The following is a 26,767-nucleotide window of genomic DNA, read 5'->3' on the forward strand; positions in this document are numbered from 1 at the left end:
AAGCGGATCGAGCTACCGACAAATACGTACATCAAGCACGTGTTTACATAGAAAAAATATCTATCTATCGACCCTTATGCAAATAGTGTCCATTAATATTCACAAAAGGTTTGTGCTCAAGCTGTTTTTCTCGCCTACACAAGACAAACAAACATATATTCAATCATTGGCATAACGCACTCATGTTAGGCTATTTGTCACTTTCTGCACCGTGGTTCTAATGTAGATTAAAGCTAATCTCTGTTGGGTTTGAGCGACACCTACGTCATGACTCCGCCCGGCAAAATGAAAAGGGGCGTGTTTAGTGGCTTCGGAGGACTATTTAAAATGCCGCTGTTATAACCGTTGCTGGAATTTTTTTGACTGAAGTGTGTGGATATTTTGTACGTTTTGGCGCTCAACTGTTTGCACGACATGGAGTTTGTTGTAAGTTCAATTAACAATAACAATATAAAAACGCTATACATTGCTGATGCTATTTTGTGTTTGTTATGGATATTTTACGTTGTTTCGCAACCTGCACTTTGGGTGTCGCATATTGTGTCAGTTTTGTAAAAAAAAAATGTTTTTAGTAAATCTTTATTCAGATTTTTTTCAGTTGTTTTCTTGTCTTCAGATATTTTATTTGTATTTATTTATATTGGCTAATTTAAACGTGGATAATGATCAACGTGTTTTTATGTGCCGTTTGTTAATAATATTTATTTTTGTATTTTTTGCAGCACATCGTTTTTGACGACAATAGCTCGGGATCTGGGGACGGGGATTTTGATGGACTTGATGGACTCTGTGACATCGCGGATAACGACGACTTCCAGAGAATCTTCTTCCCCACTATATATGGGATTATTTTTGTCCTGGGAATCGTTGGCAATGGACTCGTGGTGCTTGTGATGGGCTACCAAAAGAAGTCTAAGAACATGACTGACAAATACAGGTTGCACCTCTCCATTGCGGATCTCCTGTTTGTCCTCACTCTGCCCTTCTGGGCTGTGGACGCAGCCAGCGGATGGCATTTTGGGGGATTTCTCTGTGTCACAGTCAACATGATCTACACTCTGAATCTGTACAGCAGTGTGCTGATCTTGGCCTTCATCAGCTTGGATAGGTATCTGGCCATTGTTCGTGCCACAAACAGCCAGGCGTTCAGGAAACTGCTCGCAGGACGGGTGATCTACCTTGGAGTTTGGCTACCAGCGACCCTGCTCACTGTTCCCGATCTGGTGTTCGCCAAAGTCCGCGATACTGGCGAGAATACGATCTGTGAGCTCAACTACCCACAACAGTCCAACGTAGTGTGGAAGGCTGTTTTTCGCTTCCAGCACATCATCGTTGGCTTCTTGTTGCCTGGTCTGATCATCCTGACCTGTTACTGTATTATCATTTCTAAACTGTCCAAGAACTCCAAGGGTCAGGCCCTGAAGAAGAAGGCACTGAAGACCACCGTCATCCTCATCCTCTGTTTCTATATCTGCTGGTTGCCCTACTGTGCTGGCATCCTGGTGGACACTCTGATGATGCTGAACGTTATTTCTCCCAGCTGTTTCCTGGACCAGGGTCTGCAGAAATGGATATTCATTACCGAGGCGCTGGCTTACTTCCATTGCTGTCTGAACCCCATCCTTTATGCTTTCCTGGGAGTCAAATTCAGTAAATCCGCCCGAAGTGCCCTGAGCATCAGCAGTAGATCTAGTCTCAAGATGCTGACCAAGAAAAGAGGCCACATATCATCTGTATCTACTGAATCAGAGTCATCCAGTGTCCTCTCCAGTTAATGGACACTGTGTACATAAACTTTACTACAGGGATGACTAAGCTTTCATTTTTAAAGGACTTTACTACACTTTGTACATTGTAAACACTCTGATATTTTTTATTTTGTGAGAGCAGTGTTTTCTTATGTTTGTGAACATTTTGATTCAATTACTTAATTTAATCTTTTTTTATTTTTTTATTGTATCTTTTTACTCCATAATTTTCAAATGTCTATTGCATGACCTAAAGGCAGAGCCTTAAAAACATCTTGTCATGCTAAAGTTTTTCTCAGGACATCTTAGCAAACTGTTGCATAGTCTTTTGTCTGCTTAAGTGCGTAGTGTAAATTATTTGTACATAGATCATTGTTTGCCATTGTGTGTGTGCACTTAGCTTTCATTATTCCCGGAGAAGCTTTCTGATATTTATTAAAATAAGGTAGCTCACACTGTAATTTTTTTTATTTGTTTGTAATTTAAGCATGTCAGAATTTGCATTTCATAATTAAACTTTTAAAATCATCACTTTTAATGAGGTCTGATATAGTGTCTTCTTACAACTCTCCAGTGGCCATACACACACCCCTCCGCTCCAATCCTCTGTGGGGGAGGGTTAGAGCTGAAGTGGAGTGAAGGTCTGTCAAGTTGCCAAAACAAAAGCTCCACCTGATCTCCCACTGAACAGAATGGCTGAGGAGAGGGTCTGTAATTTTAAGAACATCTGTGGAGCTTTAAGCAACCACTGACACAAGACACCCTTAAACTTACAAAGGGACAGAATTCCCATCACTTCAGATTTCATTTGTTGTATCATATAACAAGCTAAATAAGTTTAGATTTAAGAAGTAAAAATGTGAAACAATAAATTCTGCAGGATGCATCCACAAATAGTGTCCTATAAGGATATACAGTATATAACAGTAAACATAAACATTTTATTGGGTGAATCTTGCATGTGAAGAAAATGTACCAGTCATATTTCACCCCAAAATTACAAAAATCAAAGACTTGTACTTGACAAATACTTAACAAATTAAATAAAAAGAAGGCTAAAGGCACATCCGTTTTTTTCTAGTAACAAAGTGTATCAAGACTGAAAAAATACATTTCTTTTTTTAAATGTGGTGAGGGACCCTTTCACCCCACACTTGGGGTATGTAGAATAGCATAGAAAGTGATATTGTATAAATAGAGACAATAGTTTTAGGGAAAAATTAGTCAATTTTGAGACTGCAAGAAGCTTTAAGTAACTAATTAAGATCATACTTATTCAAAATAACAACTTCAGATTTAACCATTTTCTGTTCATTTCAATCACATTTGGCATTTCATAACATCTCAGGTATTCTATAAACAAATGAAGCTCCATTGTTATTTAATCAATACATTTTTCACAACTCGTGTATTCGCTAGTGTTTTATAGGGGCCTTTAGCACCTGCAACAATACATAAGTATTTTGTCTAAAAATAAATGTGGTAATTTCAGGGATTCTTATTAGCTACATAAATTTGCAACATTTTAAATACATATTATTACCTCAAAGTCTAACTTTAGTCATTGCATGCAGTGATCTCATGGATCAGGAATATTTTACAGTGTACAGTGACAAATTTTTGGGAGAAACTTAAATCAAAAGTACCTTTTATCCTGGGGACTTTAGCCCTGTGTTACTATATATATATATATATATATATATATATATATATATATATATATACATATATATATATATACATATATAAAATATGAAATGAGAATCATTTTCACATTGCAGTAATGAGAATGGGGGTGGGGGTTGATTGTAAGTTAGTAAAGCTTTATTTATATAGCACCTTTTTTAAAACTCATTTTGTCTCAAAAATAATGTCTATATATTTTGAGTGAAATATAACATTTACTTTAGGGCATTTCTTGATCTTATAACTGGTCTTATGTAAAAACCCATGTATTTTAACCTCTTTTTGTATGCAACACTACTAATACTGTAAATATCAGTCATCAGTTTGTCGTCTGTTGTTTGATGAATAACAATCAGGTTACTGAAACTCGTTAGCAACCATAAAGTTCCTGGCTGAACATCAATATTCGTGTGGTTTGTTTTGTAATGATCTAACTCCTGTTTAAAACAGTGGGTTAGAATTACCATTTCCAAAGAGTCCAATGAGGTGTGAAGTACCCTTTATCAGACAAGTTTTATGGTTATTTTTCACTGTCTGCTCTCACAGTAAGAGACCAGTAAAAATAGAGCATCCAGTGCTGCATTTTGTTCATTTGGAAATGTTTTGGAATGGTTCTGTCATTAGCATGAGAGCTCTTCTCAAAAGCCACACAGCACCATTAACACTCCATTGAACTCAGCTGGACAATCTCTCCTGTCTCCAAAGTGCCATTTGAAAAGCGATCAACCAAAAGGAGCTTTTGGAAATCTGCCAAGGAATACCCTATTTTCAAACCCTGATGAATCAGCAAAAACAGATGTTAAGTTCATCTACTCACACAAAATATTCCTTTCATAACTAACAAGTCAAGCAAAAGTATTACATGAATAAAAAATGAATGTAAAAATTCATTTTCAATGAATTGTAAAAATGCCGTTACATATATTGAAAAAAGATCATAATTTAACAAAACAATACTTGTAAATTTACAGTAAACTATTTTTGTTTTTAAGATGTAAAAAGTATGATTTTACTGTATAATTTATAATGTTTAACAAGAGTATAGGTAAAAACAATAATTGGGTATTAACAGCTGTCCTTGCGTGACCAATCATCAGTTATGTTTCTTCTTATTTTTAATATCAGTTATGTACATTGGGGTGTTTTGTGTTATAATTTATTCAGTTTAGTTAATGTTTATTGCATCCTTTTAGTGTCACATGTTTTCACCTGATGGTGGTTTGTGCAAGTAATACATTCACTTTTATGCATTTGGCAGACGCTTTTTATCCAAAGTGACTTACAGTGCACTTATTACAGGGACAATCCCCTCAGAGCAACTTGGATTAAGTGTCTTGCTCAAGGACACAATGGTGGTGGCTGTGGGGATTGAACCAGCGACCTTCTGATTAACAGTTATGTGCTTTAGTCCACTACACCACCACCACTCCAATATTGTGCACTCAACATGTGTATTAATTATTGCTCCTGGATAAACATTATGTGATCATCTGGCCTACAGTTATTACTACATTACTACAGTGATTGATATTACATTTTAAAGTGAAAAGGCGACTTTTTTTTAAGTTCCAGAAGATCAGTAAATAAAATGTATATAATATAATAATATTGGCAGTGAACCATATCAATATAGTTATCAAAATAGATTTTTTTTTTTTTGCAGTGTTCACTGCATCTTACTGTTTAGTATTTACCCTAATTTAGAAGTTTTATTACAAAACTAATGTTTGAAGGAATGTAAATAATAGTTGTTTTTTTAGTTTGTACAACCACTACTTTTAAATTATGGTCAGAAAATGTATTTCAATTTAGATACGTTATTAAAACCATAAAGGGAGTATATATATATATATATATATATGTATATATATATATATATATATATATATATATATATATATATATATTTCATATTTTAGAATAATAGTAAAGTCATCAAAATTATGGAATAACATAAATGGAAATATGGGAATTATGTTGTGACTAAACAAAATCCAAAATAAATCAAAACTGTGTTATATTTTAGCATCTTCAAAGTAGTCACTCTTTGCCTAGAATTTGCAGAAATGTACTCGTGACATTTTCTCAACCAACTTCTTGAGGATCACCCTGGGATGTTTTTAAACAGTATTGAAGGAGTTCCCAACTATGTTGGGCACTTAATGGCTGCTTTTCTTTATTATTTGGTCCAAGTCATCAATTTCAAAAACTTTTTTTATTACATTTTACTTTTATAATGAAATAAATTAATATGTTGGCACAATTATATTTTTGTCTACAAAACTAATTTCAAACATTTTAGCGTACACCTTCAGATCAAAAGATTTTCAAGATCATGAGAAACATTTAAGTGTTTCAAAACTTTTGACCAGTAGTGTGTGTGTGTGTGTGTGTGTGTGTGTGTGTGTATATATATATATATATATATATATATATATATATATATATATATAAATCAATTCTACCTTGTTTTCCTCTTTACTTTTGCCATCAACTTATTATCACAATTGTCATTGTTTTGTCTGGGAAATGCTTCCTGCATTAGGACCTTTTGAAACCTCCTGCCAGTGGCTCATAAAATACTTTATAGCTCCATAACAAACTGAAAACAACAAACAGAAGTGGTAGTCACTGATATATTGAGGTGGTCTTTAACTCAAAAGAAAAGTGTTTTGTTGTTATTGATTTCCTAATTAATTATGCAATGATCTTGGATTATGTCAAGCAAACCTACTGCTGAGATTCACATACAAATAAGGTAACTAGTTGCTAATCTGTTTGTAAAATGTATCTACAGTATGCACAACATTGTTGTTGATTTTGATGTTTATTATTGAATATAACACCAATTAAAACACCCATTACATGGGAAACTAAGTAAATGCAGAACTCTCTCAAATGAAATGTGCAGTTATCTTTTATCATAAAAAATGATTTTCCCTGAGATTGGGGCTATTAAATTAACTAGTGTTGAATATTTGTTCTTGTTTGTTCAAGTCAAATATTTTTGCTTGTTTAAGTCAAATATATTTTAAAACTGAGATATGTTAAAATCAGCTTAATAGATCAAAGAAATAGTATTAAATCTATTTTAATCAGAGAATAAAAATAGTTTCAAGAAATGAAAACCTGAAAATGAACACAATTGTTTGAATGTAACCAAAATGGGAACAAATTCCCTTTCAATTGTTCTTGAGTGAAAATTGTGGTTTTAAATCCTGGTAACTGGTTAAAGGGATAGTTCACACAAAAATAAAAATTATTCCACAATTTACTTACCTTCATATCGTCGTAGATATACATGACTTTCTTTCCTCTGCTGAACACATTTTTAAAAGATTATTTCAGCTCTGTAGGTACTCCCAATAAAGTGAATGAGTAATAAAAATGCACATAAAGGCATCATAAATGTAATCCTTACAACTCCAGGGTTTAAATTAATATATTTAGAAGAATATGATAGGTTCATGTGAAGAATATGATAGGTTCTTATTTTTACTATAAATTCTCCTCTCTGACCAGTAGGTGGCAAAAACAAAAGAAGAATGTGAAAGTGAAAATTTATAGTGAAAAATGACTTAAATGTTGATCTGTTTCTCACACACATATATCATGTCACTTCTGAAGTTATGGATTAAACAACTAGTCTTTTGGAGCTTCAAAATTTTGACAGCTTCAGAGCTGAAATATTCTTCTAAACATCTTCGTTTGAGTTGTGCAGAATAAAGAAAGTCATACACTTCTGTGATGGTATGAGGTGAGTAAGCGATGAGAGAATATTTGGGTGAACTTTCCTTTTAATGTCCAGTTAATATTTTTCCGATAATTCTTTCTTTCTTTCTTTCTTTCTTTCTTTCTTTCTTTCTTTCTTTCTTTCTTTCTTTCTTTCTCTTCCATCCATCCATCCATCCATCCATCCATCCATCCATCCATCCATCCATCCATCCATCCATCCATCCATCCATCCATCTATCTATCTATCTATCTATCTATCTATCTATCTATCTATCTATCTATCCCTAAACAATGAACAGGCACACTTTTATTTTGTTTGGACAAACGGCACTAAAAGCGCGTCAGGAAAAGACGACTACTAGGAACCCTTTATGTGGTGTTGCATATCTACACGGATTAACGAGGAAGTTCTGAATGGTGCAACAACAAAATACCTCCGCCTCTTTTCCACATGTCCGGCATTCCTTCTGACTGATACTGCACATTAGCACAACCGAAATCTCAAACATCGAGTGCTTTCATTTCAATAGATCGTTTCAGAGCTTAACTATGACTAAAGACAATGTTCAAGGGTGAGAAATTAATCCTATAATTTTCTACGAATGTGTTATATTTGTGAGCAGTGTATTAACATGTCTTTCTGCTAGCCGAGTCTAATTTAGTTGCAGCAGATTGCATCAGCAGTTTAAAGATCGAACTAACTACACGACAGCTGCACAATCTCTTTATATTCTGACAAGGCTAAATCAAACGTATTTTTGGTCCAGTTTTTATTATTAATATGATCCAAAACATTTTAATTTACATAAAAATATGTAATACACTTAATGTTTGTAATGTAAAGTTTTATATAATAATTAGTTAATAATAAGTGTTCATACTATGCATTAAATGCACATAAGATTTATACTACTTTATGCATGTAGTTTCTGTATTTCTGTTATTAAGGTAAAATTCTTATTGATATTTTTATTATGTTGCACACAGAACACCGTTTATCTATATTTAAATGAATATTTGTGACAGATCAAGTAGGAGATTGCCATCTTACTACAAGTTATTCCAGTAGTTGACTGTTTTGTCTGTCAGTTAACTGCACAAACTGCATTCCCTATTGCATTGTAAGAAAAGAAAGATTTTTTTTTCAATTGCAACACAGTCTATGATTAAACTTTTTTATATATATATATATATATATATATATATATATATATATATGTATATATATATGTGTGTGTGTGTGTGTATATATGACATTTGAGGTCATAAATTTACACACACTTAGGTTGAAGGCATTCAAACTAATTTTTAGGTTCTCCACATGTTTCATATTAGCAAACTGTAGTTTTGGCAAGTCGTATAGAACATCTACTTTGTGGATGACATAAGTCATTTTTCCAACAATTGTTTACTGGCAGATTGTTTCACTTTTATTTAACTATATCACAATTCCAGTGGGTCAGCAGTTTACATACAGTAAGTTAACTGTGCCTTTAAGCAGCTAGGAAAATTCCAGAAAATTATCTCCAGCCTTTAGGCAATTAACTTCTGATGGAGTCAATTGGAGGTGTGACTGTGGATGTATTTTAAGGCTTACCTTCAAACTCCGTGCCTCTTTGCTTGACATCATGGGAAAATAAAAAAAAATCAGCCAAGATCTCAAAAAATAATTGTGGACCTCCACTAGTCTGGCTCATCCCTGGGAGCAATTTCCAAATGCCTGAAGGGACCATAATCATCTGTACAAACAATAGTATGCAAGTATAAACACCATTGGACCACGCAGCCATCATACCGCTCTGTCTCCTAGAGATGAACGTAGTTTGTTACAGCAAAGGACCTTGTTATGTTGCTGGTGGAAACATGTTGACACGTATCTATATCCACAGTAAAACGAGACCTATTTCGATATAACCTGAAAGGCTGCTCAACAAGGAAGGAGCCACTGCTCCAAAACCACCACTAAATCCAGACTACAGTTTGCAAGTGCACATGGGGAAAAAAGATCTTACTTTTTGGAGAAATGTCCTCTGGTCTGATTAAACAAAAATGTAACTGTTTGGCAATAATGACCATCATTATGTTTGGAGGAAAAAGGGTGCAATAGGGGCTGGCTGCAGACTATGGGGCGAGTGGAGCTCCATTCAAAAGCGGAAATACGTCACCTCCACTGCGCTGGAGCGCATATATACGTCACCTCTACTGCGGCCTTATACTGTCTATGACTGCGACCGAGCGCATATATATATATATATATATTTATTTATTTATTTAACCGAGCGCATATATACGTGACCTCACCTAATCTTCACACACAATATCAAAGCAGTATACTACACTTTTACGGTTTATGACTTTTAAATATAATATTATAGTAAAAATAATTTCAGAATTTTCTATTTAAAGCTAAATAACATGTACAAATCAACCAATGTAAAATAATGAAGAATAATTTCCACAATTTAAGTTTTAATTGTTTTTATGTAAAAAAAACAAATAATCTTAAATTTTTACAACACAATAACTGGAGTGGAGGTGACGTATTTCCTGTTTGAGTGTGGAGATCCAATCGCCCACAGTCTGCAGCCAGACCCTTCTCAAAGGGTGAGGCTTGCAAGCCGAAGAACATCATCACAACCGTGAAGCATGGGGCTGGCAGCATCATGTTGTGGGGGTGCTTTGCTGCAGGAAGGACTGGTGCACTTCACAAAATAGATGGCATCATGAGGAAGGAAAATAATGTGTTTATATTGAAGCAACATCAAGACATCAGCCAGGAAGCTTGATCGCAAATGGCTCATCTAAATGGACAATGACCCCAAGCATACCTCCAAAAATGTGGCAATAGGCTTAAGGACATCAAAGTCTAGGTATTGTAGTGGCCATCACAAAGCCCTTACCTCAATCCAAAATTTGTGGACTGAACTGTGCATGTGCGTGCAAGGAGTCTTACAAACCTGACTTCGTTACACCATTTCTGTCTGAATGAATGGACCACAATTCCAGCAACTTATTGTGAGAAGCTTGTGGTAGGCTACCCAAAAGGTTTTACCCAAGTTAAACAACTTTAAGGCAATTATACCAAATACATAATAAGTGTATGTAAACATCTGACCCTCTGGGGATGTGATTTAAAAAATAAAAGCTGAAATATATAATTCTCTCTACTATTATTCTGACATTTCTCATTCTTGTAATAGTGATCCTAACTGACCTAAGACAGGGAATGTTTTGTACGATTAAATGTCAGGAATTGTGAAAAACTGAGTTTAAATGTATTTGGCTAAGGTGTATGCAAATTTCTGACTTCAACTCTATATAGGAATTTTCACTTTAGTGCTGCTGTGCCTAAAGCAGTTTATTGTGAACATTATTGACTAAGGTTTAATGTATAAGCGGCTGCCATTTGAGTAATTTGATAGCAACTTTCAGCAGCTGTTGACTGGGGTGGTGTGGAGGGCAGCTGAAAGCTCCACCCTTATTTTATGTCCATGTTCTGCCCTGTGCCTTGTGTTTCTGTGTAAATACATAACCCGAATCTGGCACAAGCCTCTAGTTATAGGCAGTCTTCTCATTCTTTTGTATCTGCCCCAGTGCTTCCAATTTCCTGTGTGCAGAAATTGCATCAATGCTTTTGGGGACTCATCTGTGAATTTGGTGGAAAGCTGCTCTGTGCTGCCCATGCCTTCACTGTGGTCCTTTATTTCCTCGCTGCAGTTACGTGCTGATGTATAATGCAGAAAGGGGAAGAGGGGTGTAGAGTTGTTTATAGCCCCATTTTGGCACGGTTGAGGTCTCTCAGTGCATGGCTGGACAGTTGTTGCCTTGGCAGCACTTGTGCTGGAGACCCATTGTGTTTGAACATCTCTATCACTGTGTCCAGGCACTTGATCATATGTGGCCTCAGGCCTGCCATATGGTTGCCTGCCTGGGTTCTGGTATTTAGGTGATCAGTGTTGGAAAAAGGGCAATCATTTGCAATGGTTTTGTTCCACTGTTAGGAGCAATTAGTGAAGTCTAATAATACATTCTGTTAAGTCTCTGGAGGTGGAACGTGTAATAGGAATTAATTGGCTTTTCCGGCTTGTTGTTGACCACCTGTTGCTCTTGTGGTTTCAAATTATGTGGTGTCTTATTGCTTGTGTTGTTATTTTCAACATCATTAGAACATTAAGAGATCAGATTTACCAGGTAAAGACTGATCAGTTATGGACATATATATATAAAATATGGTTAGACAATCTCTGTTACTTTGAAACAGTGTCTAATTTCAAAATGGTAATAGAGATCAAAGGAGCATGACATTTCCTCCAGCTTATGTCCTGTTATCAGTTTACTCATTGTTCTGGCTTCCGTGTTGCCTAATTGTATTTGTTAAATTTGTGCTGTACTGCTTGGTAATCCATCTCTGCCATATTAATATATGATCAATGGATGATGGTCTTGGTTAATGTGGAACTTACTTGGTTAATGGACTTAGCCAACTGTCTGAACTAAACCAATGACCCACCAATGACCCACTCACTTTAAGCCTAGAATACACTACACCACTTTCAGTCAGCAATCAGCACTCTTCGAGTGTTCTCACCTGTCTTGTTTTCTGTTGTGGTGGTGTGTGCACTTTACAGAACTGTAATGCATCAACTACACGAATGTTCATTCCTGACTTAGGCCATATGTACATTGGTATTAAGATTTTGGCTGATCAGATCACACATGTACAAGCGAGACATCACCGTTACACCTGGTCGTCTCTTTTGACCACTTGTGTTCGGATTTCAAGGGGATGTCTCTGATTTCATGAAGACATCCAGTTGTAGTCAGAAGTTTACATACATCTTAACCAAATACATTTAAACTCAGTTTTTCACAATTCCTGACATTTAATCGTAGAAAACATTCCCGTCTTAGGTCAGTTGGGATCACTAATTTATTTAAAGTATAACAGTAAATAAAATAATTTATTTCAGTTTTTATTTCTTTCATCACATTCCCAGTGGTTCAGAAGTTTACATACACTTAGTATTTGGTAGCATTGCCTTTAAATTGTTCAACTTGGGTCAAACGTTTGGGTAGCCTTCCACAAGCTTCCCACAATAAGTTGCTGGAATTTTGGCCCATTCCTTCAGACAGAACTGGTGTAACTGAATCAGGTTTGTAGGCCTCCTTGCTCACACATGCTTTTTCAGTTCTGCCCACCCATTTTCTATCAGATTGAGGTCAGGGCTGTGCGATGGCCTCTCCACTTTGTTGTCCTTAAGCCATTTTGGACTTTGGAGGTATGCTTGGGGTCAGTGTCTGTTTGGAAGACCCACTTGAGTTTTAACTTCCTGGCTGATGGCTTGAGATGTTGCTTCAATATATCCACATAATTTTCCTTCCTCATGATGCAATCAGTTTTGTCAAGTGCATCTGTCCCTCCTGCAGCAAAGCACCCCCACAACACGATGCTGCCTCTCCCATGCTTCACGGTTGGGATGGTGTTCTTCGGCTTGCAAGCCTCACCCTTTTTCCTCCAAACATAACAATGGTCATTATGGCCAAACAGTTAAATTTGTTTCATCAGAACAGAGGACCTTTCTCCAAAATGTAAGATCTTTATTCCCATGTGCACTTGCAAACTGTAGTCTGGCTTTTTTATGGCTGTTTTGGAGCAGTGGCCTCTTCCTTGCTGAGCAGCGTTTCACTTCACGCCAAACTACTTTCATCTCTAGGAGACAGAATGCGTCTCCTTCCTGAGCGGTACGATGGCTGCATGGTCCCATGGAGTTTATACATGTTTGTACTGTATGTGGTATCTTCAGGCATTTGGAAATTGCTTCCAAGGATGAGCCAGACTTGTGGAGGTCCACAATGTTTTATCTGAGGTCTTGGCTGATTTCTTTTGATATTCCCATTATGCTAATCAAAGAGGCACTGAGTTTGAAGGTAGGCCTTAAAATACATCCACTGGTACACCTCCAATTGACTCCAGTTAGCCTATCAGAAGCTAATTGCATAAAGGCTTGACATAATTTTCTTGAATTTTCCAAGAAACAGTTAACTTAGTCTAAAGTAAACTTATGATCCACTGGAATTGTGATCTTGTCAATTAAAAGTGAAACAATCTGTCTGTAAACAATTGTTGGAAAAATTACTAGTAGATATCCTAAACGACTTGCCCAAAACTATAGTTTGCTAATCACCGATTCTTTAGAATTTGTTAAAACAGGTTTTTAATTAGATTCCTCCGTAGGAGGGAATCTATTGTAATTGATGGTTTTATTATTATTATTATTATTATTATTATTATTATTATTATTATTATTCTTCTTCTCCTTGAGCCCCAATAGCTCAAAAAGTCACTGGTCAAAAATTTTCTAAATTGGCACATTGATACTCCATGCCAACGGGTACCCCCAAACCAAGAATGGCCCACATTCGCCCATAGGTGGCGCTACAGGCCACGCCCAAAAAAACAAAATTCAAAGTGATACAATTTCCACGCCATTTGTCCAAATCTTCTGAAATTTGGTGTACATGCCTCATTCCTCATGGGGAACAAAAAAGCCTCAAGAACCCATAACTTCCGCCATGATGGATTTTCCCGTACGTTGAAAATTTGCGAAAACCTACAAAACTCTTCTTCTCCTGAACCGTAGCTCCAATTGACTTGAAATTTGGTACACATGTGTAGAATGGACATCCTTGAAAACGTTACTTAGGAAAAATGAATACGATACAAAATGGCTGAAAGGGGCGTGTTTATGTAAATGTCCAAATTTTAACAATATATACGTGTCAATAAATCAAATGTAATTTTGACTGATGGTTTTTCAAACCTAACATGCTTCAAGATGACATCACTCTGAAGTACTGCGCAAAGAATGGCCAACATTCGCCCCTAGGGGCGCTACAGGCCATGCCGAAATTCCCATTTTCTGGTCTAAAATGTTCTAATTTGGTACAATGGTACTACAGGCCAACAGGAACCCACAAACCAAGAATGGGCGACATTCGCCACTAGGGGGCGCTAAAGGCCACGCCAAAATTCCCGTTTTCTGGTCAAAAATGTTCTAATTTGGTACATTGATACTACAGGCCAACAGGAACCCACAAACCAAGAATGGCCAACATTCACCCCTAGGGGGCGCTACAGGCCATGCCGAAATTCCCATTTTCTGGTCTAAAATGTTCTAATTTGGTACAATGGTACTACAGGCCAACAGGAACCCACAAACCAAGAATGGCCAACATTCGCCATTAGGGAGCGCTACAGGTAATTCCCAAAAGTCCCATTTTCTGGTCAAACATTTTCTAATTTGGTACATTGATTCTACAGGCCAAAAGGAACCCACAAACCAAGAATGGCCCACATTCGCCCCTAGGGGCGCTACAGGCCACTCCAAAATTCCCATTTTCTGGTCAAATATTTTCTAATTTTGTACATTGATACTACAGGCCAACAGGAACCCACAAACCAAGAATGGCCCACATTCGACCATAGGTGGTGCTACAGGCCACGCCCCAAAAAAATATTTTCAAAGTGATACCATTTCCACGCCATTTGTCCAATTCTTCTGAAACTTGGTGTACATGCCTCATTTCTCATTGGGAACAAAAAGCCTCAAGGATCCATAAGGTCCGGTATGGATTTTCCTGTACATTGAAAATGTTTCGTTTAGGATTCAGACAAAGACATGTTTTTTGAATTCCTTAATTGGGAGGGTTTATCCCCAACCATCTACTGATCAATTTTAAATGATTTGCCATTTTGAGGAGGAATCCGCATTGCTGCTTGCAGCTATATTTATAGATTATTTTTTTTATTTTTTTTTTTAAATGTTACAAAATCGAAACGTATATGTTTATATAACAAAGTCTCAGCAATCAATCAATATTTAGGTGGAACCTCCTGATTTTGTAATTTTTTCATATAATATGTGTTTTTTCCTGTCATTCCTTAGCCTAATTACAACAAACAATTCCAACCTTTTCACCACTCAAGTCAAGCTTCCTTGCTTAGCAACGTCATTTAACAATATCAAATATATTTGGTACAACAAATAACAATCGGTCATGTACATTTTATCCTTCTGTAAATAATACAACAGTGAACAGCAAAATAAAAACTACAGTACAATTGCAATGTTTAAGCATAAACATCATTAAACAAACATGATGTCTCCATCAGCCTGACCAGAATATCTTCAACTGGTAAGAAGCACATATCCTTTCCACCTGATTTTGGATGGAAGTGTGTGTTTGGCCCATGAGGGTGGATTGATCAACATGATGATGAGCATCCATTTTTGGTCATAAATGACTGCAAGCCAATCTCAACAATTAATGACAACTGCAGAAATATCTGTCATTGTCCCATCAGGACCACTCTGAGGTTCCTGCTCCATGTCCTCCATTAGCATTGCCAAAGGCTCTCAGTTCTTTCTCATTGTGGTAGGGCCTTAATTCTCCTCAGCCTGTACCCTGGCATGTGTGTTTTCAGTAAACTGAAACACTGGCACATCTGTGGTTCACTGCAGAAACATGACAATAATCTGCAATGGATGCTGTTTCCATAAGGTGTGACCTGATGGATTTTCCTCGGTGCTGGTAGAGTTGAGGTAGTGGTTGAGAAAGGAGTGCATCATATGTCTGGTGTAGTAGGCAATATTTCTTAAAAACCTGCCAGAGTCAAGTTCTATGATTTTTTTTTTTTTTTAGCAGACTTGCAGGGCGGCTCTAAATTGTTTTTGTTTTGATTAACTTCTTGATTGAGACATTTGTGGAAGAGCAGGGTTTTCTTGATTGAGGGGTTTTTGAGTTTGCTTCCCTGTAGCATCTGCTCTTTTTTTTTTTTTTCTTTTTTTGTGATTCTTGTGCATTTTTATTTCTAGTTTTCTCTCATCGCCATTGCTATTTTATTTTGCTCCTATCTTTTATCTCGAAGTTTATTTTTCAAAGCTTTCATCTCTCTTGAGTATCTTTCTTGTTTTCTTTCTTTCCCTTTCCCCTGCTATAGACTGCTTTAGTTGTTTTTTGAAGGTGGCTACAGACCCCGCTGTGCAAGTGGCATTAGGCAGGTCATTCCACTAGCGAGAAAAAGCTATGGTGTAGGTCTTGGACAGTGATTTACGTGCCTCTATGGGATGGCACCACAATGCATTGTTCATCCACATAATACTATTTATTATGATAATAAACCATATTCAAGCCTCCATTGTGGATAATTTGGATGTTTATGTCAACACCGTCAAACTATATGTCACCACCATCAGATAGACAATCTGACAGTGTTGATGTCTGACGGTGGTGACAAAAACACTTTTTTTACATGATATGAATGAGTTGTACACAGGAGCCATCTTGTATTCCCTCTGTTGCTAGCTGCCTCTGGCTTCTACTTAAAATGCATGAATTTGTCATAATTTAAAATAATTATGTCTATTTAAAAGAGACAGAGTTGACATGTCATGAGTGTGACAGTAGCAACATCAATAAATATGTAAAAATGATTGAAAAAATCGTAAACATATAGGAGCTTGTTTGACCTTGGTGCATTTAGCAGATGTCTTGGGTGGAAAGGGGGTCCTCGTGAATATAGTTGACCATGTGGTTGCCTGATTGCTTTTTAGAATTATCTGACGATGTTGACAAAAATTTGGGACACATTTTGAGCAAATACAAAATAAGAGTAAATGTTGTTGAAAATTCACTGCTTCTAGTTTTATATTATATTATATAAATTATTTTTTTCATTTTTTTTTTGTCAAATTTAAATGGTAATCTCTGAGGACAACTGATTTTGTGGGTACTGTGATATAATATAACCATATAATTTATAAAATTAACAACAAACATGAAAAATGTGATCAAGATGATCAACGCTGATTATTTTAAATAAGAACATTTTATTTATTTTCAATGGAATTAATATTTTTCTTAATGGGACATGTTTTTGCTGAAGTCTCAAGAATAAAATTTGTTTTAATTACTTTGACCTAAATGTATGTAAACTTCTGACTTCAACTGTGCATCAGTCATTACGTCTGTATTTTACTGAATGATAATAAAGCGCAAACAAGTAAAAAAAAGAGAGCTAAAAACCAGCATACAGTTTTCTTAATTGTTCTTGCATTCAATAGTGCAGACATGTTTATTTAGTGCAGTACCTGTAACTGAGCTTCTAATGTGTGTGCTGCTCTTATCGGTGTCCATTTTGTGCATTCTTGCATTCACATTTTTACATTTTGAGATCATACTATGATGATTTCCATGCAAAACCTCATGTAACGGGCAAAAAACCAGCCGTTTCAGATGCCTTTAGCGTAATCCCGTTTCAAACGGATAGGCCACAATGCATCTTAAAATTAAAATAACGAAATTAACAAATTCATGCAGTTTATTCTTGATAACGTCAACAAACATGAAAGAACGGCTCACCTATTTTCGGTCATATTTGTAAAGGAAGAAAGTCAGACAGATGAAAATAAAGACAGCGGGTAGGGAGTTGTGAAGTTTTCTTTTTTTTTTTTGTCTTCTGCTTCTTAATAACTTAACCTCCTCCTGCTCTCTCTCTTTTATTGGCTGTGGCTCACTGTCGGTCCCTCGCTCATCGGGACAGTGCACACACCTGACATCAAGACGTATAGTCAAGCTGTTTTGAAAACTGTCATAGCGTCAGGGACTCCTCTTGGCCTGTCACAGGAGTGCGCACATAACAAGACCGTTAGTTGTGAGATCTCAGACTTCTTGTTGTAGATTGCTCGGCAGCTCAAAACATCAAAGAAGATGAGCTGGAGCTGTGTTTGTTTGTTGACATAGCACCACTAATTAGAGGAATAAAGCTGATTGTCTATGTTTTATAAATGGCCAAAGCCAGTAACTAGAGAGGATTGCTGATGGCCAGTACATTTTATTGTATTGCTAGCAAATGAGATGCCCTAAAAATGCGGAAATGAATTCAAGGCTTACGTTACACATTAAAATATTTCTAAATGTAAATTCTTTTAGAATTTAAAGCAGATAATCTGCATTGTCCTTTGAAAAGGATAATTGTAGAATCTCAGTATCACAAATGGATCCGCAGAAGGGCCAAATTAACGAAGCCCTCCATTGTGATGGTTTGCTCATGAATGTTTACGAGGTTAAATGGACAGACGGTTGAGTAAGGTTACCTAGCAACATTAGCACGTATCATGACATCACAACCAGCCACTCAAAACGAGTTCTGATACAACAGAACATTTTTGTAAGTGTAGGCAGCCAGGTGGACATGGTGGTTAGCAGATACAATATTATTATAATGGCCTAACACTGGCTGATGAATCATCCTTGACAATATATCAGTTTATTGCTGGTCTCTGTGATAATGAAATAAAATTAATCTCCTGAGTGATCTTGCACGTGTACTGTTCTAGACATCACTCTTCCTGTACTGCTATAACTAGTCTACCTACATCACAGGAGCATAAACAACCAAACATTACTGATGAAAGTATAATTTAGCCTCTGTTGTTTTTTTGGGGGAATTTTGAAACAATAGATTAAAAGGCACGACAGCTTTTTTAAAAAGACAGCGTGACGTTGTGCCCTTGTGTGAGCAAGGTTGGAATGCTTTCTGCCCAATCAGACAAGCATCTCAGGAGGAAACTGGGAAAAAAGATGGAAGTTTGACGAAGCTGTTTGTGTTATGTGTCTTCCTGTTTCAGAGCTGGCGAGGAGGAGCAGCAGGCCCAATCAAAGAAAGCCCTGAAGAAACAGCAGAAGGAAGCAGAGAAAGCTGCAAAGAAGGCTGAGAAGCAGGCCAAGCTGGTTAGTGCACGCCAGGCAAGACGGCTCTGCCCATTACGGCACAGCTGGCTTATGGAAGGGGGGAGTGGGGATCTATTGTTTTGGAATTCCTTTGCTTGAATATGTGTTTATGTGCCCAAATCAGGGTTATCAGTGAAGTACAATACAAGCAAGCATTTAAATTGGCCGTCATAACAATATTTTCCCCAATATATGATATTCTGAACATTCTTCGTCATGTCAGTCACCTGAATTATTTAAATAGCTGTTTTTTTTTATTTGACATGAACAGAAAAGGGATAACGGTACAATCTATTTAATTTGCTGTGCTATTTGGAAATGTATGTAAAGACACATTACAGGGTTTCGTCAGTTAAGCAATTGGCACCTTATGGTAATACTATGGTATGTTTTGAAGTACATTGGAATACCTTATACTATAATGCCTTAGTACATGAAAATGGTAGTTCAGTACCATGTTATTACCATAACTGTACCAACACTGCAGTACTTTTTGTAAATGTCAAATGAAATATGGCATCTACTCTAAGCCAGGGATGCAGCGATCCTATACCTTTTTTTTAAGCTTTTTATTTTTTACCAGAATTTGAATAAAAAGCTAATTACTGGAGAGTTCAGAATGTCAAAACAAAAGCGTGAGGGTTTAAAAGTTACACGATTGAGATGTATTGCTATTATTATAATTTGTTTACGAATTATAATTCATTTGAATGGGTTCCAAAAAATAACTGAATGAAAAGTGGACTGCTGACTTACAACTAAATTGAACAAAAAAGAGATCTGAATCTTTTAAATTCCAGATACAAGTTGGAAATATTTGAAAAAAAAAAACTTATTTTCTACTGATGACTTGTACTGGAATTACTGTTCATTTTCTGCTACATTATCCAGTATACTAGTTATCAAAAGTTTTCTTAATAAGCTATGCATTTATATTAAAATAATGTGTAGTTAGAGTTTTGTGTTTCTTTACATATTAAAGAGTACTCCCAATTAGTTCCACACCATAATGTAAAGATATTCTAAACTGATTATGCAAAAAAACAACACGGGTATCGGATCGTGATCAGTATCGGCCGATACGAGATTTCTGATATCGGAATCATATCGAAAGAGAACAAGTGGTATCGGTGCAGCCCTACTCTAAGCTCTTTAATGCAGTGCATCTAGATTTAGTAGAAATAGTTACATTTTATTTTACTTTATACTGTAGCACTATATTCTACTCCCAGACATCAGTAAAGGCCCCGATATACTTCCATAGAAGTTCTTATTCATTCTTCTTTCAGGGGTAAAAATACATTTTAAATAGCCGAGCAACTGCCTACAGTTTCCAAACATTCAGACTCCAGCCACACCACTGTGGGAGGCATTTAGAGGAGCATTTAAATATGGAACATTCAGTAAAACCATTAAAAGAAGCTGTTTTAACCACTCAATGATTTAAAGTAAAAGACATGCAGCAGATCATTTTTCATTTGTCTTGTTTGTTTTATGAATTCATGATGGTAATGCGCTAACATGCTCTATGTGGCCATAATATGTGCCGATTACACTGTTCTTATCATTTATGATGACACTGGTACTATTGCAAAGATGAGTGTATAAAAGTGTTAATGTGCAGATAAAGCTATATAAATATGCATATCTTTAGGCAGATATGTGAATGGCTTTCACTGCAGATGGCACATGAGTGAATGGCCACTTGAGAGTATTTGATTAGATTTGATTCCTTTTGTAGACTAATAAAACAAAACAATCGCATGGCATGGTCTTGGAAAATGTCTCCACGCAAACGTTTGTAACGATGTAGGTAAATTTGCTGCAGCTCACAAATAATTCTACTCACTGGCGTGTTCATGTTGACTAAATTTGAGTGACTAAAAAATTCTCAGCTCTAGGCCTCTATGTAGGTGGAGCCTCAGGTCACACCTACCAATGATGTAGACCAATGGCGGTAAGAAGGTATTTAGCAGCTGGTAAGAATTTTCCTAAAAGTTTGCCCCAGCGAGCTGTTACTAACCACCTAAACAACATGTAAAAATACCATCTTTTGGCCAGATTTTGTTCTAAATTATGTCACACCCGTTCGTTCTTTGATTTAGTAGGATGTATATCTGGGCCTTTTTATTTAAATATATTTAAATTGAAATCAGCATTTAGTGTTTGCCTTCAGAATAATCGACATGTTTTTTGGCTCTATTACATATTACCCCATTCTGAGGGTCTGTTTTACCTCTACTGTTGTTGTTTTATTTAAATCAGTTCCTTTCTTTGTTTCAGTCTGCAGAGCAGCAGGAAACTGATGAGGATGTAAGTACTATTCACTTATCCTATCTAAGTATCATATTCTCTGGCCGTATCAAGTGTCAAGATTCACCACGCTCACTGTCTCTTTGACTTCTCTTAGGACTTTGCCAAGGATCGCTATGGAATCTGTCCTATGGTCCAGTCTCAGCAGAAACTGGGTCAGTGTTCTCATTATGCCCTTTCCCACTGCAGGTACTAATGCCTGTTTTAGGTACTTTCCCTGGGACTAGTACTTTTTATCGCATTTGGACCTAAGGGAACTATAGTATAGTGGTAACTATTTGAATGCGAATGAAATGGGGAAAAGTCTCCTCAGGTGTTCCATTCCTCGTACGAGTTCTCATCTAGAAAGTTACTAAATGAAAAGTACCAGGACTGAAGGTGGGAAAGGGCCCATTGCTTGAGTAGAGTCTTGCAGTGATGATATTCAATATATACCTCGATATTTGTGTATTTCCTCTGAAATCGTTTAAAAGATTTTTTTCATAAAATGGGGTTCAATCATAGCAACAGTCAAATAGTAAAATACAGTTAAAATCTGGTTAAAAATAATCAAGTCATGTTTTCCACACTTCTAAAAATCTAATCTAATATTTAAATAACAAAATCTACAAAATGAGGTAGATCATTTTCCTTTTTGGCTCAAAAACTATAGAATAGTCTTCCTAGCATTGTTCGGGACTTAGACACACTCTCTCAGTTGAAGTCTAGACTAAATGAACACAAGGTAGAATTAATTTTCCATTTTTATTTGAATGCACCAATGTAACTGTACATAGTAACAAAGTGTTTACCAACATATTACATTTTAATATATGTAAAATACAATACTGCTACTTCTATGAACCTTTTGAGTGATGACACAAACAAATATAAGAATCAGAAATTTGAATAGATTTATTTAAAAGCACAGTTTAAATTGATTCAAAGAAATTAGTTAGACTTATTAAGTCTTATGCCATTTTTGCAATGTAAAACATTTGTCTCAATGTTTATGAACATTTGTCTCAATGTTCATACTGAGTTGTGAGACAAGGAATGATCAGGATAGTCATGCTCTTTAGGAAACTTAATGTCCAAATAAAAAAGCGCATTATAATTATTGCTGTATTTGGATGTTGCTGAATGTTATATCACGAGCAAAATCCATGTGAATATATTGCTAATATTTGATATATAGCCCAGCTCTATTATCTTGCACCCAGAGGGTAAAGAAAGACAGATTTCTCTGGGCAAAATTTGCCAAAGAATAATGATTGGGAAGGTCTGTGAAATTTAGAGATAATCTAACCATGATGAGATCTCCATTATGTCCCCTATAGTTCTCCCTGATGTTCCTCCCTTCTCTGTCACATATAAGGGTGTTGAATAACAGTACAAGATAAATCTCAGATGAGAAATTAGGGTGGCATTGCTCCCGACTGTCCGGCTACAATTTTTTAAGCTCTGCTGCCACAGTACAAAGTCATCTCCCACCAACATTCCTCTCGATCAGAGATAGACTAAGCTTTCATGTGGGTGGAATCGGGTTCAGGCAAATGCCCTGAGCGCTTTCACTGGGGGTGAGTGAGAACGCCCCGTCTCCAGTGCCTCATAATAAAGTCTGTGAGTCAGGGTTACACTATGTTTGTCAAAATGGGAAGAAATTCATGTGTTGGTCACCTTTCAGACGGGGCTTGTTATATTTCATATTTATTAGCCTGGCTTTGTAATCCAAGGACAAGTCTTTGTGGGGACCTGTGTACCTGGCGTCTTTGATGTCTTTTCTCTGAGAGACTCACTCTCTCCTTCTGTCTCTCTCTTTTCTGGATGGAGGCAGACAGGGCGTTGGTGCGTGTCAAGGAGTTGACACCCGAGAAGGCAGAGCAGCATATCTGGGTGCGTGCCAGAATTCACACCAGCAGAGCTAAAGGTAAACTCCTCCTTACAATTTCACACGTGTTGCTGCTCCAAGCGTTGCTCAGTTTATTTCAACACATGGAAGCTGCTGTTAGCAAAGCTTTTAATATGCCATTAATAAAACAGAAGCTAGCTGTTTTACTAACAAGTGAAGCATTTATTAATTATTACTGTATACTGCTCACACAATTTTTCAGTGTGCAGCATGTGTACTGTGCGCAATGGGCACGTTTCCAGTATGCATTAAATACCATATTACGTACTACAGGGGCTCCTATTTTTTATTAAATATATATATTTTTTTAAATCCACTTGCCTAAATACTCTGAAAGGGCATGTGCTGTGTTTAATACTGCACAGTGTTTTACATAATACTATTTTTAAAAACATAGACAGCAGTATAGTGTTGAAACTGCACTGTATGCTGTAACCATACACCTGTATTTCATTCTGAACCTAGACTTAATTTCTTAATGTTCATGAATGCACATTCACACAAAGTTTCCCCGCCACATTTTTATGTCCAGAAAGAAATATATAAGACCCCAAATAATTTTCGCACCTGTGAATAATGCATGAGATGAGGACCGTAGGGAATATGGGTGCCATGAACTTGTGCCATATCTGTGCAAATTCTTATTTGGATGAATTGAAATTCCGTTAAACTTTTATTAAAATAGTGGCTATTTTCACTACAGGACCAACAAACATTTCTGCAATTACTCATATGTTAACCAGAAATGACGACAATAGACGTTAAGCTCAGTTTGGCTTCCCACCCCCATCTGTTGGACTCAGTCCAAGTCTGATGGGTCTGCACGTACACATTTGGTTTACGAGTGTAGTAATTAATAAACCATGTGTTATGACTGTATTACTAAGGTTTACTTCCAGTACAACTTCCATGTCAAGAAGTTTTTAACCCCGAGCTTCCTTCATTCTGTCAGTGTTATCTGGTCTGAAGGATGTCCTTCAGCACAACAACATCCTGATGAAGGGATTGTTTTTAACTGCTACTCCTTAGCTGTCTGTTTCGGACAATGACCACTGAGTGGAACTTCAAAGAATCTTGGTGGTCTCTGATCTTGACCTGATCTGTCAAGTTTTAAAAAAAGAGTTTGTTCAGTCTCAAGGTGTCTGATTAGCAATTTGTTGGAAGTGCAAACTGTCAAAGAGATGTGCAGTCTATTGAGAGCTGGTTGGTACCAGTACCAGTTTTTTTTGTTCTGTTAGTGTACTTTTGATAGAGTTTGACCAACCACAAATCAATGCCCAGGCTTTTATATTTTAAAGAAAGACTAATCAATATATATATTTTTTTCTTTAAAATAACATGCATGAGTACAGTTTGACCAGAGACATTTATTAAGAGTGTAAACATGGTCAGTTTTGTTTTCAAGCTGACTTTAAAATTATAATTGTGTTACTTGGTATTTTTCAGCCAAATCATTTTGCATTGTACTCACTAACCTGGTTTTTAGGTATGTAAATGTATGTTTGCAGAATGTAAAAGCCTCCTGACAGGTATTCTTTCCTCCAGGGAAGCAGTGCTTTTTGGTCCTGCGCCACCAGCAGTTTACGGTGCAGGCCCTGATCGCTGTTGGAGATCGTGCGAGCAAGCAGATGGTTAAGTTTGCAGCTAAGTGAGTATAGGCTGCATTTCCTGTCAAACAATAGTGGGAAAAGTGAAGTCCTGGCCACTCATTCCATTTTAACACATTAAGTGGCCATCGATAATGTTTCACTTCAAAACAAAAGCTACATTTTTATGTGGGATACAGCTTTCTCTCAACACTGTAAAGGGTCATTCCCCTTAAAACAACAAACATCAGAGAAACATGTTGACTTTAAAGTCTGACCTGAATGATTGACTACGGGGTCAAAGTGAGGGCTGGAGGACAATGGGTCCAAATTCACAGTCACAACATAAAGTGCTAAAAAGTTAACTTTCATTTTATATCATGTGGCACAGGAAAGGTACCATTTTGTTTTCATAAGTCGTGCTTTTCCAGTAAAAGGTGAAGTGTAATCTTTCCTGTTAAATTACTTTTAAGTATGAACTAGACACCCTGAAAAGTGTAAACACTGTGGCTATGTTGTGCTATCAAAACATTGATCTGTTTGTTTGATTAGCCCATCATAGCAACACTGACCACATTTACATGCACTTAAGAAAATTTGGTTTATTTCAGGGATTTTGTAGAAAGCGGCATTCTGAAACGCTGTTTCCTTTCGCCTCATGGGATTTAGAGAAAATGGTTTAAAACTCAAGTTTTATGTGACCATGTAAACGCATAAGCATCAGATAACAAACGTCATGGGATTGAACCCAACAACAAGTCTGCGGAAACAAATAAACATTTCTGGGAGTACAGTAGGAAAAGCACATGCACTATAAAATATACCCATTTATACAGTACACACCAATGTAAAATATCGACTGGCCCGCCCGCACGTTTGAGTATATGCGCTCATACATTGGGGGAATCCCAGAGTTTAATGTAAGGGGGGAAATCCCACTATTGTAGCGCAATTCCGCTGCAGGTCCCAATAGAAAGTTAAGAAAACAAACGGCAACAACTCTGGAATGTCTAGAAGAAAAAACAGCAAGGAAGAATTAGATTCCATTAGTGTTATTTACGAAAAAATATTGTGAGGTAATTACATCGATGTGGAGGAAGCTACTTACTGACTGAGCCGCATGTATTTGTGAGTAAAAAGTACGCCACTTATACACAGGGTATCCGCGGGTCCATAAAAGTCTTAATTTACTTTTTAAAATGTAAAGTCTTAGATAAAGTCTTTTATCTTAAATTACAAGATGTCTTAAATTTAATTTGCTTGGGTCTTAAATTTGCGTGAGTCAAAATCATCTCTCTCTCTCTCTCTCTCTCTCTCTGTCTCTCTCTCATGCAGCCAGCATTTAGCAGCTGACGCTTGAGTTTAGTGTGACCATGTGCAATGTTACAAATTGCAAGTGCAAGTTTGGAGCGGTCATCTGAGGCCTTTCAAATCGTGTGCTTCCTTATTTGACACTTTCTTTGATAATAATTGTAAAGCTAACAGAACTACTCAGCTGCAGATTTACAGCTGTTATATCTCATCTTCATATCCCTAGATCTACGGCTGCCAACGCAATTGACACTGTTTCCACACCACACGTACCTTTTCTCACACAGTAAAAACGTCAGCGGAGCAAAGAGGACACTGATAGCGCACGGACAGAAAAGACAGAGCAGCCTGTATGATGCTGCCAGTTATTCAGACCAATCGGGGAGATCAGCAGCACAGCGTCTCTTTTCTTTCATAATTTAATCTGTTAACATTTTCAATACATCTCGTCAAATTTAAACTGCCATTTTTAAGGTAACTGATGAGTTTTTATTTGAGATATTTCACTAAAAATTTGTAATTGTCATCACTTACCTTCATGCTGTCGCAAACCTGTATGACTTTCTTATTTCAGTGGATGTCAAAAGGAGATATTAAGGAGTTTCAGTCACCATTCACTTACATTGAATGCAGTGACAGTTGAGACAAAATTGAGACTGAGTCTAAACGTTTTGCTAAACATCTCCTTTTTGATCCATGGCATA

General features: G+C 36.6%; 2 protein-coding genes across 2 annotated transcripts in view; both read left to right on the forward strand.

Annotated features, from left to right (window-relative positions):
- The first annotated feature begins 320 nt into the window (after positions 1-320).
- cxcr4b (chemokine (C-X-C motif), receptor 4b) lies at positions 321-2,310 on the forward strand. The gene is made up of 2 exons (XM_052142602.1): positions 321-426; positions 723-2,310. The coding sequence occupies exons 1-2, from the start codon at positions 415-417 to the stop codon at positions 1,773-1,775; spliced, it is 1,065 nt and encodes a 354-aa protein (XP_051998562.1). The 5' UTR covers positions 321-414; the 3' UTR covers positions 1,776-2,310.
- Positions 2,311-7,595: 5,285 nt separating this feature from the next.
- The window catches only part of dars1 (aspartyl-tRNA synthetase 1), a 40,437-nt gene continuing 21,265 nt past the window's right edge, over positions 7,596-26,767 (forward strand). Inside the window, exons 1-6 of the mRNA XM_052142882.1 lie at positions 7,596-7,741; positions 18,860-18,962; positions 21,246-21,275; positions 21,373-21,430; positions 23,092-23,184; positions 24,712-24,814. Coding sequence (XP_051998842.1) covers positions 7,719-7,741; positions 18,860-18,962; positions 21,246-21,275; positions 21,373-21,430; positions 23,092-23,184; positions 24,712-24,814 — 410 coding nt within the window. The 5' untranslated portion in view covers positions 7,596-7,718. The remainder of the gene's footprint in view (positions 7,742-18,859; positions 18,963-21,245; positions 21,276-21,372; positions 21,431-23,091; positions 23,185-24,711; positions 24,815-26,767) is intronic.

Source organism: Xyrauchen texanus, chromosome 14 (genome assembly GCF_025860055.1).
Source record: "Xyrauchen texanus isolate HMW12.3.18 chromosome 14, RBS_HiC_50CHRs, whole genome shotgun sequence".
In the NCBI taxonomy this organism is placed as follows: Eukaryota; Metazoa; Chordata; class Actinopteri; order Cypriniformes; family Catostomidae; genus Xyrauchen; species Xyrauchen texanus.